General features: G+C 38.3%; 1 protein-coding gene across 1 annotated transcript in view; it reads left to right on the top strand.

Annotated features, from left to right (window-relative positions):
• The window catches only part of LOC309475430 (von Willebrand factor D and EGF domain-containing protein), a 68,060-nt gene extending 49,855 nt beyond the window's left edge, over positions 1-18,205 (top strand). Inside the window, exons 20-32 of the mRNA XM_082138206.1 lie at positions 1,050-1,247; positions 5,130-5,297; positions 6,716-7,537; positions 10,557-10,652; positions 10,761-10,856; positions 11,270-11,365; positions 11,485-11,580; positions 13,148-13,243; positions 13,751-13,846; positions 14,850-14,945; positions 15,707-15,802; positions 17,534-17,631; positions 17,970-18,205. Of these exons, the coding sequence (XP_081994332.1) occupies positions 1,050-1,247; positions 5,130-5,297; positions 6,716-7,537; positions 10,557-10,652; positions 10,761-10,856; positions 11,270-11,365; positions 11,485-11,580; positions 13,148-13,243; positions 13,751-13,846; positions 14,850-14,945; positions 15,707-15,802; positions 17,534-17,631; positions 17,970-17,990 (2,075 nt within the window). The 3' untranslated portion in view covers positions 17,991-18,205. The remainder of the gene's footprint in view (positions 1-1,049; positions 1,248-5,129; positions 5,298-6,715; positions 7,538-10,556; positions 10,653-10,760; positions 10,857-11,269; positions 11,366-11,484; positions 11,581-13,147; positions 13,244-13,750; positions 13,847-14,849; positions 14,946-15,706; positions 15,803-17,533; positions 17,632-17,969) is intronic.
• Positions 18,206-18,820: the final 615 nt, after the last annotated feature.

Here is an 18,820-nt window from a genome sequence, read left to right as displayed (position 1 = left end):
TGTCAGTTTGTGAACTCAAATGAAAAAGAAAGTTCTAAATACTCATAAAAGTTCATTTGATGGAACCAATTTGTATAATTTGAGTTGGCCCTACTCAAACCAATTAATTATTTTGAGCCTTACGCCCGTTTCACACATACTCCGTTTGCAGTGCGTATGCGGTACGTGTTTTGTCAGCATTGCGATTCTCTTTGTACACATATACACTCTTTAATGGACGTATGTACGTTTAAACACAATTCAAACAACGTAGGCCTATTATTCCATGCATTACTTCTATATATATTAAGTTGATCAAGCAAGTGATCAAACATTTAACCTTGTACTTTTGCAAACATTTTAAATTGAAACTTAAAACTGACAAAAACAGCCGACTCTTATGCCTTTTCTTTTGCATTTAAATTTTAATACAATAAATCTTGCATGTCACAAAGATCTTGTTTTTCCACCTCCACGAATGAGACGAGTGTTGTTCATTATGTCGCCTTGTTGAGGTAAATTGTAGTTTTCCTTGCTTTACCCCGGTCTTAAAGTAAAAAGATGACTGTGAAAAATAGTAGTATTTAATTAAATACATTTATGGTGAGATTACTACATTTTATTTAATTAAATGCATCTATGGTGAAATTACTACATTTTCATGTCAATCTGTGTTCAGTTTGACCACGAACCATGCGCTGTCACTTTAATTCAGCGTTTGCAGCACAGCAAAAATAGACTCGGTGCGTAAACGATCGCTGCACTGCTGTATACGCACCGCAACTGGAACGGATCGACGGACTGTATCCGCGTGCAGTGTGAAAGCTCTAACCTGTTAACATGGGTATGGAAAAAAATACGCACCGCATACGGAGTATGTGTGAAACGGGCATAAGCGTTTACAGTGTACATCATGGTTCCAGTTGTACAAAATTGTCCACAGTTTGCGAGATTAAAATGGGAGAAACATCTTACCCCACTCTCTGTCCTTTATATTATACGCTTGTGGAATCAGTAGCAAAAGTTGTCGAGTTAATTTTGAATCAGTCTCCCTCTCTCTCTTTCATCAGCACCAGCAAGATTGGTCACATCTCATCCCATCACCTCTCAGGCTGTATCTTCATCCGCAGCCCCCGCAGTGCGGCCCATCAGCAAAATGGCCGCCCCCCTTCCTAAAACGACCTCCACTCACCTCTCGACAGAGTCCAACGAAGCTCCAAGCAAGACCTCGGTCACCAAAGCTGCCACCAGCGCGAGTCGGAGAACTGGCAAGTAGTTGTTTCCATTGTTCTGTCTCTACATGTCCACAGATGGCCAGGAAACAAAACCGTGAGGGTTTCGTTTGGAGCCAAATCGCCCACTGCTGGTGTCATGACATTGCAGAAAACGATTCTTTGTCTTTCCCTGACGCAGCGTGATGTCCGTTCAATCCCCCTAGAGTCATTTCCTGTGCTGGTTTTTTTGTGTGTGTGTTTGTGATGTTCCCAGGAAATGACTTTCCTCCAGCAGCTTAGCACAAAGCAAGACAAGCCCTGCTGGCATGCCTTTGTGCTCACACCTCTTACCCTCTCGTCTTGGTATAATGCCTGAAATTAGCGATTCTAATTAGCCATGCCGGGCATTCACGCTCTCTGTGAGACTCGACGGAACAAGGTTAGGTAAAGGACGTCTCTCACTCACTATTCGAAGAGTAATATTCAAGAGGCACGTAGTCAAATCAGTTGCATAATCCTGTAGGAAAGTGAAATCACAAATGAGATCTCTTCAATATACTGTATAATTTGTTTCTTCTGCAATGAGATGCAAATTAGATTTTCGGTTAAGTCTTAAATCTCTAATTTTTTTTTACATTTTAGAGGAGATACTTATTACTTGTGTCTTTTTCTCAGGAGAAAATCTGCAACACGAGATGTAAACAGTTGTCTCCATTTGCTCTCCATCCAATCTCATTGTTCTTTACCTTACATAACTGAGATGTTGAAGAGATCTCCTGAGAGTTTTGGAAAAGATCTAAAGTCTCAAATTGTGCTCACATTTTGACATGGTACCAGAGTCTGCAATTAATATGGTCTCAGTATGAACTCCAACTTTTCTCAGCAAATTCTTCTTAATCTAATACTCTTGAGGAGACATGGAGGAGGGGAAAAAAACACAAACATAAACTAACATCTCTGTTTGAACCCCTCATTGCTGTCTGAAATAAACAACTTTAGATATTAAAGAGATCTCCTGAGCAAAAACACCTTAGTAATATTATTTTCTTGAATATTTGGAAAGAGATCTCAAAAATGTCTCAAATTTCCATCACATTTGCCAAGACACTGCAGTCTGCACTCAAGGATATAATAAGGGATAATGTTTAGCAAGGCGGTTGTTATAGCGAATAACAACCCCGACAGGCTGAACTGGACCCCGACGTGAAGCGGAGGGGACTTGAATCAGCCTGAAGGGGTTGTTATTCACTATAAAAACCGCCTCGCTATACACATGGCTACCTACAAAATAAATCAATAATTTGACACAAAACATTGATTTAAAAAGGAGTTTCTTGATTTAAAAACGATTGTATTGCTTCCGCTAAAGAAAATAGTCTGTTCCGCGTCCATAGCAACGCTCTGTTTTTCATGGCAACGGTGTGTTATACTTCGCAGCGGTCTGTTATCAAGAAATAACAGACCGCATTCTACATTGGAATTCAACCAAGCCATGTAATAATTAAATATAAACTCTGACATTTCTCATCAAATTCTTGTTGGTTACATAAACTCTAAAGGAGACAAAACTGAGATTACTGGGGTCTTTTTCTCAGCAGAAAAATCAAAAGAACCAGACGTAAACAAAAGTCATCTGACTTTGGCAAAAAACAGTTAAATTATTTATGTTAAACCTGGTGTTTTGCATCATTATAAGACATATTTTACCTGAACACGATTGGGAGTGAGATTTACGATTGGAATTTTGGTCTTTTCCTCATATAGACCTGTCAAAGACAAAGACACAAGAAATAGAGTGCACAAGTGTTACACAGAAGACCTATGTTTATAGCACTTTGTTGCAAATAGCTCAGGGGCCTTACGATATTTGCTGGGACTGGCACAACAGGCTCCTGGAGGACATCAGTATGGGGAATGTAAATTGGCTTTATGGCTCTGTTCGCTCTCCTCATCTTCCCTCTCTTCTCCTTTTCACTCCCTCGGGTTATGTCCTCTGGGAGTAAAATGGAAAGATAGAAAGATGAGACATCAACCACAGAGACTGGACGGGGTTCCCAAGGGAATATTTGTTCTCTAACCAGCTTTGCAAAGACATCTTTGCAGCTTTTTGTTTTTATTTTATTACCACACCATCATCTTTCTTCAAAAAATAGTTTTGAGCAATGAAAAGGAGACAGATGAGACAGTATTTGCATACAGTAAGACTTTAGGGCTATACAATTAACATGTATAGCATCATTTTAAGATTTTCAGAATTTCATGAGAAATACTGAGATTTTTGATTGCAGACTTTGGTATCTTTGCAAATGAGAACAGTTTGATAATGTTAAGAATCTAAACATTTGAGATATTACTGAAATTCTCAAAGAGAAAAATATGTGAACTAGAATTTATTAATAATTTGTTACCTTCTTAATCCCAATTGCAGTCTAAAAGAAACAATAGTGACATTCAAGAGATCTCATTTGGGATTGTCCTTTTTTATGGAAAGGTGTGGATTGTCTATAATTGACTGATTTAGCACAATGTTTCTCTCACTCTATGCAAAGACCATTTTAATTTGACAAACTCAGAGGGTCAATGTAGACAAGGACCCCGTGTAATTGTTTGGAATTGCTGTCTGTATTTTAAAGGTTATTACCAATGTATAAACATTCATTAATAGGATCTCAAAAGAGACTCTTACATTTGAGTTACTGTGTGCTACAAACCCAAAGGTTAAATTAATTCTTGTCGTTCTCAGGTACCCTGGTCGTCCTTTTTTATAATACTAATTGAAAATGAAATTAGACAGTGTCCCCAATGGCCGTTTGTCCCCAGGCAGCACTCGAAGCAATTTGAACAATACGTGTCCTTGTTGAACCCTCGTTTGCACTTACCTTTCTTGTCCATGTCATAATTAATGCGAGGAAGGAAACAAAAGGATTGAGATTGAGGACAGGGGATTTGTAAAGTCCACAAAGATTTGCAATCCCATGAGTCATCTTTTCCGAAAGGTAGTTAAGGCCAGAGTTTGAGGAACGGGGACAAATAGCGCACTCTGGAAAGACGCTATCATCCTTGGGAGCACCTCATCTCTTGCTAATACAGTCTTACCGGCTTGCAAATTGCCTGCCATCACACTTATGGAGGAAAATGAGATGGCAAGCAGAGGGGATGCAAGCTGTCACCCCCTCGGCCAATAAATCCCGTCGTTGTCTAAGGGATTTGTGCTGACCTTGCGAAAATGGGACAAAAATCCCGGGCAATAACCCTTGATATGTGTAATCACAGGGCCGATAAATCTATTTTTAATGGAAGACAGCTGCTAACTCTTTCATCTTTCTCTGCTCCGCTGGCAGAGGGCAGGCTTCTTGTTTTATTTGACATGGCACGTGAAGCTCGACAGAACAGGTGCATGCATCTGGGTGATTGTGAGCAAGATGAGGGCGTACTTATTCAATAAAATATGGTGATGTGAAATACTGCAGCAAAAATCATTTCCCTTGCGCTCCAAAAGTGCTCAGATGAGTCTTGTAGCCTCTGTGTGGTGGAGTAAAAAGGATGCCAGTTTGTTTAGTGGTTTATAAAACTAGGGGGTAACTTTTAGTCTCAGGAAATGAGGTAAAAATTTCAGGTTATTGCTTCACACCTTCTGACATCAGCACATCTTCCCTAGTGTATGAGCAAGACCTCAATTTCCCTGCATAGCTAATCCTTAACCAATCTGTTGCGGTTGGGTAACCATTGTAGGATATGGAGGCCACGTGAGACTGTGAAATTGTTGGTAGGAGTTGAAGTAAGGTGAAAGCACCAGAGCATCCAGAACCTAAATTCACATCAATCTCCTTCTAAGATGCTAATGACTAGGAGTAAAGGCTGACAGAACTTAATGCCCATGCATTCAAAATGTATGGCAAACCTAAAAAGCAACCATGTCATGTTTCTCCACTGCAGGTTTTCCCAACGGACTAAATATGACATTCAAGTGTGCAAGTAGGCCGTGTTTTCCAGGTGTTCAGTGCATTGACCTACGGCCACCCTACACTGGCTATGTCTGCGGACGATGTCCACCAGGTTATCACGGCAATGGACGTACATGCACGAAACAATCAAAGCATAGCAGTAAGTACTTTTTGAAACATTGCTGTCAGTTCTTCAAATCAATGGAAAGCCTAAATGAGTCACTGGGTTAAATTTTTTTTGTTGAATTATAATATTTATAGCTCCTTTAATCAACACAAAACTAAACAATATAACTTTTTCAAAGTTGTTGCATCATCATGAAGTCTTAAATTGCATTTTAGCTTTGTTTAAAAAATTCATCTGTCACTGTTTTCCTCTTCAATCCATTCTTAATCCTCCTTGTTTCATCTCCCAAAAGCGCAGAGCTCCAGTAATTAGAGAAAAACATAACGAATAGGAAGCAAGGCTGTCGTAATCCTCAGAACGCGACAGGTGCTTTGATACGGTTGATAACTAAGACCTGGAAACGTCTAATGCTCAGTCATGCACAGGCTGCGGCATGGTGGTTGCTGACCCACAATGTGTTTTTGGCTGACGGGAATAGGGAACAGAAAGAGACAGTAAGGAATTAGGAAAAGAATGTATAAACTCATTTAGAGAGGGGATGAGGAGAGAAAAGACAGTAAAGAAGGTTTTTTTTTTTTTTTTTTTTTACAGAGTAAGAGTTTTAGTTATTTGGTCTTTGATTCTCTTTTTATATTTGAAAAGCAAAACTACCAGACTGCATCTTATCCTTTCTTATCCCAGGAGTACAGAATGTTACATTTCACTCAGTGGAAATGTTGTTAGACTTCTTAATCTGTTCTTTTGCTAGAAAAATCCCTCAAATACATTTTCCTATGTTGCAGTATCGCAGCACGACGGTAAAAGCCTTCAGAGCTGGGTAATGACTTTTAATACATTTTCCTTGTGAATGGGCCACTGCTGGAATCATTCCTAATAGTGCCGTTATCAGAAGTGAATCCATGAGCAGCCACAGTGGGAACTAGAAAAGAAACAGCTTCATTCTGCTAATTCCCTCATTGTCGCCACATGCGGCCCAGATTCCTACACACTCAAAAACGGCAGTGTGTCTCTATTGTTAGCATTGCGTTTTGTTGTATTGGGTCTTTGTTCCTTGCTTGTGGATGGGGGACAGAATAAATCTTGTTGAGCGGCCAAAGCGGCTATATGTTGTTTATTAGTAAATATACCAGCATCACCAAAGGTTTTAAGCTAGTACTGCGCACTATTTCATCATAACTGCACTTTTCTGGTGGTCTCATTGTGAAAAATCTTCAAAGGGCTGTTCAAGATCTCCAGAGGATTTTGTGTCAATGATAACTGCAGAATACAGTCAATCTCTTCCTTTCATTTTGGTGTCCTTGTTCTGTTTTTGCTTGGTAATGAGCCTTACCGTGCCTTGCTGTGGCTGACAAGTATATATTTTTTTAAAGCTGAACTAAAAGTATTTACTGTTCATATGCTTGACAAGTTGCTTGCCATCTTGCGTAATAAGTCCTTGTCCTCTCATCTAGCACCCCGCTACTCACCGCAACTGACCCAAGCCAAGAACAACCTACCCCATGTCTCCCACAGTGTTCCCCATCTGCACCTCCCCGTCCTTCCATTCAGGCAACCTCAGAGACGCCTATCCTCACCAGTGAAGACCCCACACCATCAGGCCACCTCTCACATCCCCCACCTGCCAACCTTTCCACCTGTTACAAGGAAAGGGGAGTTGGCGCTGATGGCGGGACGCAAACCTGCCTCAACCAACAGCAGGGATAGACTCTTCTCTGGCTCTCACAATCAACTGAAAGTTCTTCCAAGTCCAGAGGAGCGAGATGCTTCATTTAAAGTCTCGGCACATGGATTTGCGGGCGTCACGCCTGGAAAAGTCACTTTACCTCACACTTCAAGGCATGTCGAGGCACTGAGGCAGCAATCCAGTTTGGCCACAATTACAGGATCTCGACCTTTGACACCTCCAGACAACCAGCAACCCCTAACAGCAGCCCTAACCTCCCTCTCCTTCTCCTTCTCGGAGACTGAGTTCTCCGCAGATGGAGGCATTGGGGCTGGAATCCAAGACCCATACGAGACTCAACCACTGCCCCAGGGGAGCTTCACCTACCTTGGTGAACAAAGCAACACACAATATCTGGATAACCAACCAACTCTTCAGAACCGTAAACACCAAAGCAAGAGCCGAAATGTGGTTCTGTTAGAGGAGAGAAGCTTCACCTGTGCAGATGTCCCTTGCTTCCCAGGTGTCCACTGTGAGCTTGCAAGTGACGGGCAACCTAGATGTGGTCGGTGTCCTTTGGGGTACACTGGAGATGGCCGAATGTGCAGAGGTACTTTTAGATGTATAGATGACTTTTTTTGAGTTTGTCCTGTGAGCCCAAAAATAGAGACTTATCCATCACATACATGGCTGGGCAAGAATTACCTACTTACACTGTCAGAAGTGTATGAAAATATTGCATCTTTAAGGCGAGACACGGCAGGCAAAAACATAGATTTTTCATGCAGTGGTCAGTTTTGAGATTTTGGCCGAGTTTACTCCTTCAATATGTATTCTTTCAAGCTGCTATAAAGAATACGCTGAAAATATACATTACGATATTTATTTTATTACATTTTGTTTACTTGCGGCAGTAAGTTTCTCCCGAATTTACCAGTAAGTTAGTATTCCAACGCGACATGCCGAGCTCCGTCTGTTCACTGAAGTCTGTCATGTCCGGGATCGTTGTAAAGCTCTGAGTCTCATGCACAACGCTATGCAAACCAAATATGGGCATTTCCTTTCTATCAGTAACCAATCGTGAATGTCCAAAGGGGGATTTAAAGCTAACGACGAAATCTCATTTAGAACTATTAAATCTTTAACTGCCGTTTTCTCAAAATAATTTTTTTGCGTTTTTTGTCATTCTCCAGTAGAAACATTTCAGCCTATGTAGCACCTATGTACACCAAACTTTCCAGTTATACACTTAGCATTATTCTAAAGATCTGTTCAGAGGGATTTGTTAATAAATCATTCCTGGCCTGATTTATGTGACATTTTAATTTTAAAAAAAATGTCGAAAATCGATATTTTAAGGCTATGGACAGTATATTTTGATTTCCTAGGTAATGAAAGCATATATCCTGAAATCCCTCTGAACATCTTTTTTCATCTTGTGTGTAATCAAAATGAAAAAATAATTTTGCGTCTGGCTTTATCATATTTTCAGATATATCTACTGAAAAAATATGCAAAATTGCACATATTTAATGAGATAATACCTAATTTGCATAATTAAACATAAAAATTTCAAAAACTTGTAAAACATTTTTTTTATGAACTTGTGTAAGTAATGAACTGAGGAAGTTTCATGGTGATATCTATTATTTTAAAATTTTACCCTATTCACCTGTAGTGTCTCGCCTTAAGTATACAACATCAATTAGCAGTACCCTAGATATGTATTCCTTATCCACCCCTAAAAAGCGCATATTAGTACTAGGGATGGGCATTTTTCAAAAATATTGCATTCGAATATTCGGGCTCATAAAAATCGAATATTCGAAAATTCCGTTATTTAAATGACGTTTAATGTAAAAGACGTTATTTTTTAAGTTAATTTTTTTTAACGTTTTTGACACCATTTCTGAACAAGCTTACGATTAGGCAATATACACAACAAGCTTACAATATATGTTAAAGTTTTCTTTTAGTTGAAAACATAAAACAGTAGGCCTATGTGTAAACAAAAATCTAAAGAGCAAAAGCATTTAAGCTCTAGCAGCGCGAACGGGAAAAAACGGCTAATAAAGCAGACTGCGCCAGATATCGTACAGAACGTACACATACACTCGAGTCAGCATATGATTATCGTGTTTACATTGTTTTAACAATAATATCCACATGCAGGGGCCCCGGTGCCAGCAGTTTATGCTCGAGTGAGAAAACGCGCTGCGCTGACAGACGTTTCAGAGACACAAAGCACACTTTGCGTTTTCTGTTCTTAAACCTGTCTCCCTCAACGAAACTTAAAGGAAGTATATATCTCAAAATCATTTTGTTATTAGATAAGTTATCATCTCGGATCACGCGGGGTTCAGCTGCGCTTAACGTTACCTGCAGTTGTGAATGCAGTGATGGACAGCTGCCTTTCCTCATTCGACTGCTGTTTGGATTTCATGTGATTTCTCATTGTGGTGATGATATTATAACTCAGATTAATTCATTAATTTGATCAAAAGTAATTCCATTTTGTAAGATCATTTAGTAAGATCATTTTCAGGTAATTCCAAACTTCGCGAGGCAGACGACAACATTATGTTATGAAATGCACACAACTTGTTAACACGCGCCACCCAGTGCATTTAATTATTACTGCGAGTTAGTGCTTGGGGTTTATCATGGATTCACTGCATTTATGCCCAGCAAAGCAACGTTGTAAAATTCGAATAGTATTTTATTTTTCTAATAATAATTACAGATCGAATATTAGAAAATTTGTGCACACCCCTAATTAGTACCTTATAGTAGTATGTACCCTTCAAGATACTACTAGGGGTAAATAAGGTAGCTAGTCCACCTGAACTACCAATATTTATATAGTAATTGGCAGTTTTATAAGCAATAGGTCAGTGAACAAACTGCAGGCATGCCATCTGAGGTCTAAACTACAGAAAGTATGCAGCATGTTGAGTTTTAGACTGACAACTGACAGTAACTGCAGTAAACAATAAGCTCATTCCCCGAGCATGCTCTAGGCATGAGGAATAAATACATTCCTTGAGTTCCATCCCGTGGGTTCATGAACCTGAGAAAATTAGGAGCACAGGGTGGAAGAATCACTAGAAACATGTTTGCTATTGTAACCCCATGATATTGCATTACTGTTGAAATTTACTCAACAATGATTACTTATGCATTCATGGATTATTTTCAGGCAGTGTTTTCAAGGTATGAATATGGTGTGAACATGCACAAAACAGTCGCAGGTGTCTTGCGTTGAGCGCTACAAAGCAGTTGGCAGTGGATCTAGCTTTTTCATTAAACATGCGGTGAAAGTTACCCAACTATTCAAATCAGCCCTGTAGTTTCCAGAATGCTCGAAGGAAGAACTTGGGTGAATCTTAAAAAGCAAGCATGGTAATTATCTAAAAATATAACACTGGCGTCACCTTCACTTTTACAACAACTCACTTTAATTTAAAGTGAAAGGCACACATTTAAAATAGGTGCAGTACATAAAGAATCTGTATATACTCTTGCTTCCTGTGCTTCAGGCCGCAGATGGAGGCAAATATGTGTTTGCGTGTTGATGGAGTGAATCTGACCATGTGTTATTTGTGTTTGCATGCCATTTGTGCCCTCAGCCGTGTGCAGACATGCCTGCGGTAGAAACATGGAGTGTGCGGCCCCCAACACGTGTCGCTGCAAGAAGGGATACAGTGGCCCCAACTGTGAAATAGGTCACAAACAAACACGCACTTGTTTATAATATTGTGAATATTGTACAATCACACACACCAACACTTGTATGGCAATTGTAGAATAATGTTATTTTTGGATTCTCACAGCTATCTGCAATCCAGCCTGTCTGAACGGAGGAAAATGTGTCGCGCCTGATATATGCGATTGCATGTCAGGTTACCACGGAGAGACCTGTGATAGCGGTAAGATGGTATTCCTGTGTTGATGTGTTTCCTATTAAACAGAAAGTTCGGACAGGACACATCAAAGGGCTCGTCTATGGCCGATTACCTTTTGTTTATGAACCATGATTGGCTACCTTTATTGCTAGTTGGCAGTCAGGTGGTATTTACAAATTTAGTAGGAGACATCTTTATTTGTATACGCCTTTTGTGTTCAGGAAAAAGACTGAACGTTTTACATTTATGTGGGTTAATAGTGTGAACTAGTGTGAAGTAGCATATGAATCTGCAAATATGTGCCGTTTTCCCTTTCTATAAAGAGGCAACTGAGCCAAATATTCTGTGCAGCCTTGTTGAGTTATGTGTTAGCTGTTTGCTTTGTGTGAAATATGACTGTATTTTGTGTGCATTTGGTCGTATGAATATTCCTGCAGCTCTCTGCAGTTCGCCCTGCCTGTACGGAGGCACCTGCGTGGGTCGAGACACCTGCTCATGTCCCTATGGTTTCGTAGGGCCCAGATGTGAAACCAGTGAGTCCCGATAAATCATGTTTGCTTGGATTTCATGTACATGTGGATGTTAAACACAAACTCTTACACCCCTAGTGGTCACAGGAGACATTACGTGTGTTTTGGTTTCAATTACTCAGTGGTGTGCAACCGTCACTGTCAAAACGGAGGGAAGTGTGCATCACCGGATGAGTGCGAATGTCTGGCGGGGTGGACGGGACCATCGTGCGAGACAGGTGAGAGTGTGTGTGGTTGGCTCCCAGAGGGACCAATCTCTTCTCACTAAATCCATCATATGTGTGTGTGCTGCTTCCTGGTGGCATTTAGCTGTTGTAGAACCTCTATCTGTTCATTTTTCATTCCGTTCTGGCGGCTCAGAGAAAACACCAGCCATTATTCCAGCCTGATGATAACTTCCTCTCGTCCACCTGAGCTGGACCAATTACTAGCCGGCCCAGAGTAAAAAAAAAGAAGTTTTTATTCACATTAATAACATTTTTCAAAAAACAATATACATCAACTCAGACTCTCCAAACAAAGCAAAAAAGGTGAAGCAAGGTAATGTTGTAGAAGTGTTTTTAGAACAACACAAGCGTTGGTTATTGGTGTATAAATGAATTGGCAATGTTTAAAAAGTTTACACTTACACTTTCATCTCATATTTCATTTTTATTTTACTTAAAGGGTTAGTTCATAAAAAAATGAAAATTATCCCATAATTTACTCACCCTCATTCATTCTGCCAAACACAATCGGAGTTATATTAAAAAATATCCTGGCTGTTCCAAGCTTTATAATGGGAGGGAATAGAGAATGAGATTTTGAAGCCCAAAAAAGTGCATCCATCCATCATAAAAGTAATCCATACGACTCCAGGGGTTTAATGAAGGCCTACTGAAGCAAAGCGATGCGTTTTTGTAAGAAAAATATCCATATTTATATCTTTATAAACTAGTACAGGAGTCTAGTTCTGGCGGAAGAGTGACCTCTGACCCGACGCATGACGTAGGATGTCGGACTAGTGTAAGCTTAGGTAAGAGTAGATGCGTCTAAACATTTCCTCCGACATTTCTCTTTAAAAGTTCTCATTTTAGACTTCTAATTCATGACCAGTGTTTTGTTTTGCTCAATCCTCTGTGCTTCCGCGTTCGTCAATACGTCACACGTCAGGTCAGAGGTCACTCTTCCAGAGGTCACTATTACCAGAAGCCAGTGATTATAGTTTATAATGTTATAAATATGGATCTTTTTCTATCAAAAACGCATTGCTTCACTACCATTCACTCCCATTATAAAGCTTGGAAGAGCCAGGATATTTTTTAATACAACACCAATTGTGTTTGGCTGGAAGAAGAAACATACACCTATGGCTTGAGGGTGAGTAAATTATGGGATAATTTAAATTTTTGGGTGGACTATCCCTTTTAGCTTTATTTCAATGAACGGATTTTTTATAGTAGTAGAACACTGACATATTGGTAAATATTATAGGTTATAATTGTTTTATTGTTACATTCTACACCTAGCCTGGAACTAGCAACAGAATAAACAATATTGTAGTATGGCATGTACAATTTCAATATAAGAATTTCAAAACGTTTTTTTTTTAAGTGAAAGTAAATAACTTGCCTTTTTTAATCATTAGTAGGTCAGTTTTAGTCTTTTTGAAGACCTAAATCATAGTTTTTCAAAAGCAGAGCTGTGATTTTTGACCTCACAAACACTCACAATTGTGAGATTTGATCAGAAAACAACTGCCTGGGTTTCATTTATGTTTTATTTAATAAATGTGTTTGTCTTTAGCTCTGTGTGACCCCGTGTGTCTCAACGGTGGAACCTGCGTACGGCCGAACTCCTGCACCTGTCAACCTGGTTTTTACGGGGCTCACTGTCAAAACGGTAACGACTTTTCTTTTTGAATCAATTTTCTGATGCATTGCCGTATTTTTGAGAGCTTACAGAAGCCAGAAATCAATTTCTTAACAGCGTAGGGGTGAAGCATGACTACTGCACTTTAAAACGATAAAATGGGACCAGCCCTAAAAACCATTTGGATTCTATTGAAGTCTTTCACTCATGTCATAGCCTTAGATTCAGGATGTTTGATGTGTATACATCGATTCCTTCATAGCAGCTCCATGTGGTGAGGAATGATTCGCTTAATGGCTTGAAACAGTCATCTGGTAAAGATGTTTTTGTTAATAGGGAATGACTCTAATGTCTGGGTTGCTTCAAGTTTGGGTGGAATGTAGAAGCTTTTAGAGTGCGTTTTCATGGTCATGTCAGATTTGCTGTCGTTTATTTCATTTTACAGCCGTTTGATGTATCCATCATCTGTTCAAAGAACACAGGTCTGATATTAACTCATCAAATGTTGGACGTCTTACGCACTTCTCTTTCTTTCAGCCGTGTGCAGTCCACCCTGCAAGAACGGCGGTCACTGTGTACGAAACAACATCTGCTCATGTGTGGAGGGATATTCTGGGATGCGCTGCGAGAAAAGTAAGTGCTGTCTTCCTGACGTGTTTACAAAGGACTTTTAGGACCAGGTGTCGGGTCAGTTTCACATGTATAACCACAAACCAAGCTCCAACCATGAGCTTAAAGTTTTGTACTTCCCCCATGTGAAGCACATAACATAATCAAAGCATATGGAAGAAAAGCATAGAGTTGTTTTGTTGATCAAAATTGTGCTCTGGGAGCAAAGATCTGACGTCACTTGAAGAGTTTACATAAGGCCTGTCTGATTGAGGAGGAAAAGAGATGAATCTGAGCAAAGATAGTGAGTTATTTAACTGTGAGAATGATGAAACATGGGATCAGGACTGGATTAATTAATTTGGTCACGTTATATTAATATTCTGATTAAAATAACATTGAAGAACTGTTGGCAATGTCCTTATGTTGAGGTCAAGTGTAAAAGAAAATCCAAATACACTTCACACAACAGACGGTAAACGGCAAATTCATTTTTGTTTTTAAATACAGAGGGAATAAGGAAAACTTTAATAATAATAATAATAATAATAATAAGGTAAAAAAATTAATTTATTAGGTAAAAAAAAATAGAAAAAATAAGTAATGATTAATTTATTAAGCCACTGATTCATAAAATATTATTTATGTGTATAATTATATTATTAGTATTGATGTTATAGTTATGGTATTATTAATAAAAATATAGAATTGAAGAAATGTATAACTTGTTAATAACTTGAATAATAAAGCATTACATATATTTGTTTTAAGTATTATTTATAACAATAACAGTTATTATTATTGTTATTATTATACTCATATTTTATAATAAATAATACAAAAGAAATCCATAATTTATTATTCATTTATTAATAATAAATCATCACTTTAAAAGTATTTATAATACTAAGACGCATTTTAAAAATCATAACTAATGAATAATTTATTAATAATAAAACATTAAAAAGTACTATTATTAATAATATTATCCAAAAAAAAGTATATATTTTTTAATTGTTTAATACAGGTGTGTGTGAACCAGTGTGTATGAACGGAGGGCGATGCGTCGGACCAGATGTGTGCGACTGCGCGTCAGGCTGGAGGGGAAAGAGATGTGATAAACGTGAGTACCAAACCTAATCCTGAAAACGACCTTGAAGCGACCTCCTTACCTCATGTTAACAAATGTTAAAGTGTGAAAAATTCCAGTTTACACATGAGACCCATCAGTCACAGCAATGTCCTCTGACCCCAGTGATCCTGAGCACACGGTCCACTCTCCCAGATGATTTAACTGTGTCTTTAAACATAAACCTCTCAGTTGTAATGTAATATTTAACAGGAATTAGAAGAATTGTAGTTATACAACATAGAAACCACTATCATCAAATACGATTGACAGTTACAGTTTGTATTGGCGGTAGGGTTCTGTTCTGGGTAAGAACTCCCTGCGCATCAATACATCCTAGCATGGATAAGAGCAGGGAGAGCAGCGATAACCCCCCTTAGGATAAACAAAACTGAATCAACATGAATGTATTGCAGATATCCTTAATTCAAGATTTTAAAGTACAACATAATTCGAGATTTTATTCTGATTCAAGGGGAATCAGAATGCCGAATCCTGACTGACGAGAGGAGGAGCTGGGGATGGAGGAGGGTAATAGCTCCTGAGAAATGCGATAACTGCTGATAATACTGAAGGAGCTTATACATGTATACAGTGATAGGTGTCGTATTCCTATAGGTAGACGTGGATCAGCTGAGAGTCAGCGGATGCGAGCTTGACTAACGTGACCTGCCAGAACTGACGCTACGCTTGATTTTTGATAATGTGTGTTGCTGGTTTGAGCCTTGTTTCTCTATTTGTTTCTGTTCCGCCAGCTGTTTGTCTGCAGAAGTGTTTAAACGGAGGTGAATGTTTGGGGCCGAACACCTGCCACTGTAGTCCCGGCTGGAGGGGGAGTCTCTGCCAAATCCGTAAGTGATTCCCATCCCAAATGTAATCGTTTCACCACAACCACACCGCGATGAACCTTCAAAAGAGTCGCTCGAGTTCTCTGTAAAATAATCTAAATAGCATCTCTTCTGTTCCTGCATGTGCTCTGCGGTTGTTGGTGATACGTTTGGTGATAAACAGAGACATCATCTGTGTTTCGCAGGGAATTGGGAATTCACGTTTACTACTGAAAGTAAAGCGTGACGGGTGATGTTCTCATGAGGGTAGTAGATCAGAGACAATTTGAAATGGCTTTTCCTTGAGCTTGACCTGCGTTATTGAAGGGATAGTTCATTAAAAATTAAACAATTTATATAAATAGATATAACTTTAATTTTGGTACTCTTTGGAGTATTTGGCCACGTACACATTGTAAAGTTTCAGGAGTGACAAATGCATTTAAATACGGGAGTGAATCCCTAAATTAGCGTTCCAGGTGTGTTGTATGTTTTGGCGTTCTCATGTGTTTGGTATCCACTACTTTTGACAAAAATAATATTACAGCGACCAAAGACTCATTATGTTCTGCAATGTTAACTAAACCACCGTAGTTTGGATGCTTCGCTCTTGAAGTGTTGCCATGTCCACTTTTGGGCTTGTTGTTTGGTTCTGAAAGCGATCAAGTTTATGGAGATATTAAAGTGATATTACAAAAGATATTTTGTAAATGCCCTTGTCATTACCTGCATTTTTTGGGAGTTAATCCGGTCGTAGAATACGTTTGTCACTCTCGTGAATTATCGAACTGTGTGTGAACAGAACAGGATTAGGCACTAAAAGGTCAACTAACAATCGAATTAGGATGTTTTTTCCCCCCACCAGCATCTGTTTGGATCTTTAAAAGTACACTATTATATAAATGGTTAATATTAGTTTTCCCCACCCATACAGTCTTGGTTGTGATTAATTGTTACACATAAATGTTTTTATTATTACTGTCATTATTAAATAAATGAAATTTCACAAAAAACTTGTTTTGTTTAGAAAAACATGCACTGATTATCAACAATTGATTTTAGTTCTAATTATTAACATTTTCCCCACGCTGACGTAATTTGCCAGCTTTCCGTATTTTCACTGTTTTACAGTAGGGGGGCGCTATTACGCATCTTCTTAAAGAAGAAAGAATCTCTGGATGAAATCACAGGCAAAAAAAGGAGGAGAAACAAGTGATAAAAGCATTGCTTATGCACATTGTAGTCTTTGAAAAAAAAAAAGACCTTCTAGTCTGATTTTTTTTAATCAAAATCTTGTCTTTTTTATGAAAATTACCCACATTCAAGTGAATAAAACGGGTTGTTTAGTTTAAAAGCAGGGGGTCTGTTCTTTCTTTTGATTTATTGCATGTTCAGATATTCATACAACAAATTATTCTTGGGGCCATTACATTTTTGTGAAAAATGATCAAAAACGCTGGTGGGGAAAGAGTTAATAAATAAATTAAAAATGTAAAAATATATTTCTTTAGGAAAAACATGCACTAAGGAATTATTTACAATCAGACAAGGAATATTTACAATAAATATTGAATATAGTTTTTTTTCTTTCCAGTATCATTTGTATGTTTTTCATTTCTGCCATTAAATGTGCATATTCCATAATTTTCCATGTACTAACCGTAAAAATGGACAATGTGATTTACATTTGCAATGTAATGTTCTGAATCAACCATCAAAAATGTATCTACGACTTAAAATATAACTTTTTTACAGCAATCTGTGAACAGAGGTGTTTGTATGGAAGCCGATGTGTCCGACCAAATGTGTGTGCTTGTAGAAGTGGCTACATGGGAACTCTTTGCTCTAGAAAGGTAATTATAAATAAATACTTTTTTTTTCTTTAGAAAAACATATATATATATATATATATATATATATATATATATATATATATATATATATATATATATACACTCTTAATAATAAAGTTTCCAAAAGGCGTTTTTTGTGAACCAATTTTGGTTCCCCAAAGAACCATCAGAACCTTTCCTTTCTTAGTGTGAAGGACATTTTAATAATTTTATAAATTAAATTAAATTATAAAGAAACTTTTGTGCAATGGAAAGGCTCCATGGATGTTTAAAGCTTTTCATGGAACCATATGCCAATAAATAACATTTATTTTTAAGAGTTTCTAATTATTTTACAGCTTCCTGTCCAGAGAGGATGAGGAAATGACATGAGGTGTCATTGCTGCACTGAGGACACTGGGCCCATATTTTACTACTTATTAACCTGACAGGGTTACAATATCGTTTTCAATTTGTAAATATCATATCTGAAAATATTAATTTATGTATAAGGTATAATATAATGTTTTTTCACGCTTTTCAAACGTTACTATATTTGTGAAAATGAATCCTGAAATAAATTAGTGTGTTTCACTTAAAATTTTTTGGCTCTTTTGACTTCTTTCTAACATCCACTCACATTTGTGCCATTCCGTTTAGTGATGCAGAAATGACACGCTTCACCTCTAAATGACCTTTGATTTCTGAAGGTCTTTTTTAATGCATTGCAGTTTAAAGTTAAGTTTGACAGAAAAACGATCTCTTGTTATTCAAGCCAAGGCACAGACAATTTAGCATCCTCTGCCATCCTTCCCCCGACTACGTGGCCTGAAACTCAGTTGCACTCTATTTCTCTGAGGACGTCCCCTTTAATGTGACTGGAATGTTAAAAAAACACGTAAACATGCTGTTTGTGTCACGCCTGGCGGAGCGTGCCGTGGCTGCAGTTTTACCGCAAATACAAACAGACATCTCGGTGACAACACAAACAAGCATCTAAACTAATTAACGGCCATTGATGGCGGCCATTAATGAGTCAGTCGCAGATAGTTCCTCTCATGCATAGCTAATAATCCAGCTGTTCGTATACGATTACCTGAGGTGCGCAAAAAGAGAGAAAAGGACGGTAAACATTAAACAACTCGCTGTTGTTTAACGCTTTCACACTGTGGTTTGAAAGGGTTACAAGGAGGCCGATTAGTGTTTGATT

Source organism: Leuciscus leuciscus (assembly GCF_965113295.1).
Source record: "Leuciscus leuciscus genome assembly, chromosome: 15".
NCBI classification, from domain to species: domain Eukaryota; kingdom Metazoa; phylum Chordata; class Actinopteri; order Cypriniformes; family Leuciscidae; genus Leuciscus; species Leuciscus leuciscus.
This window is presented reverse-complemented; position numbering and strand designations above follow the sequence as displayed.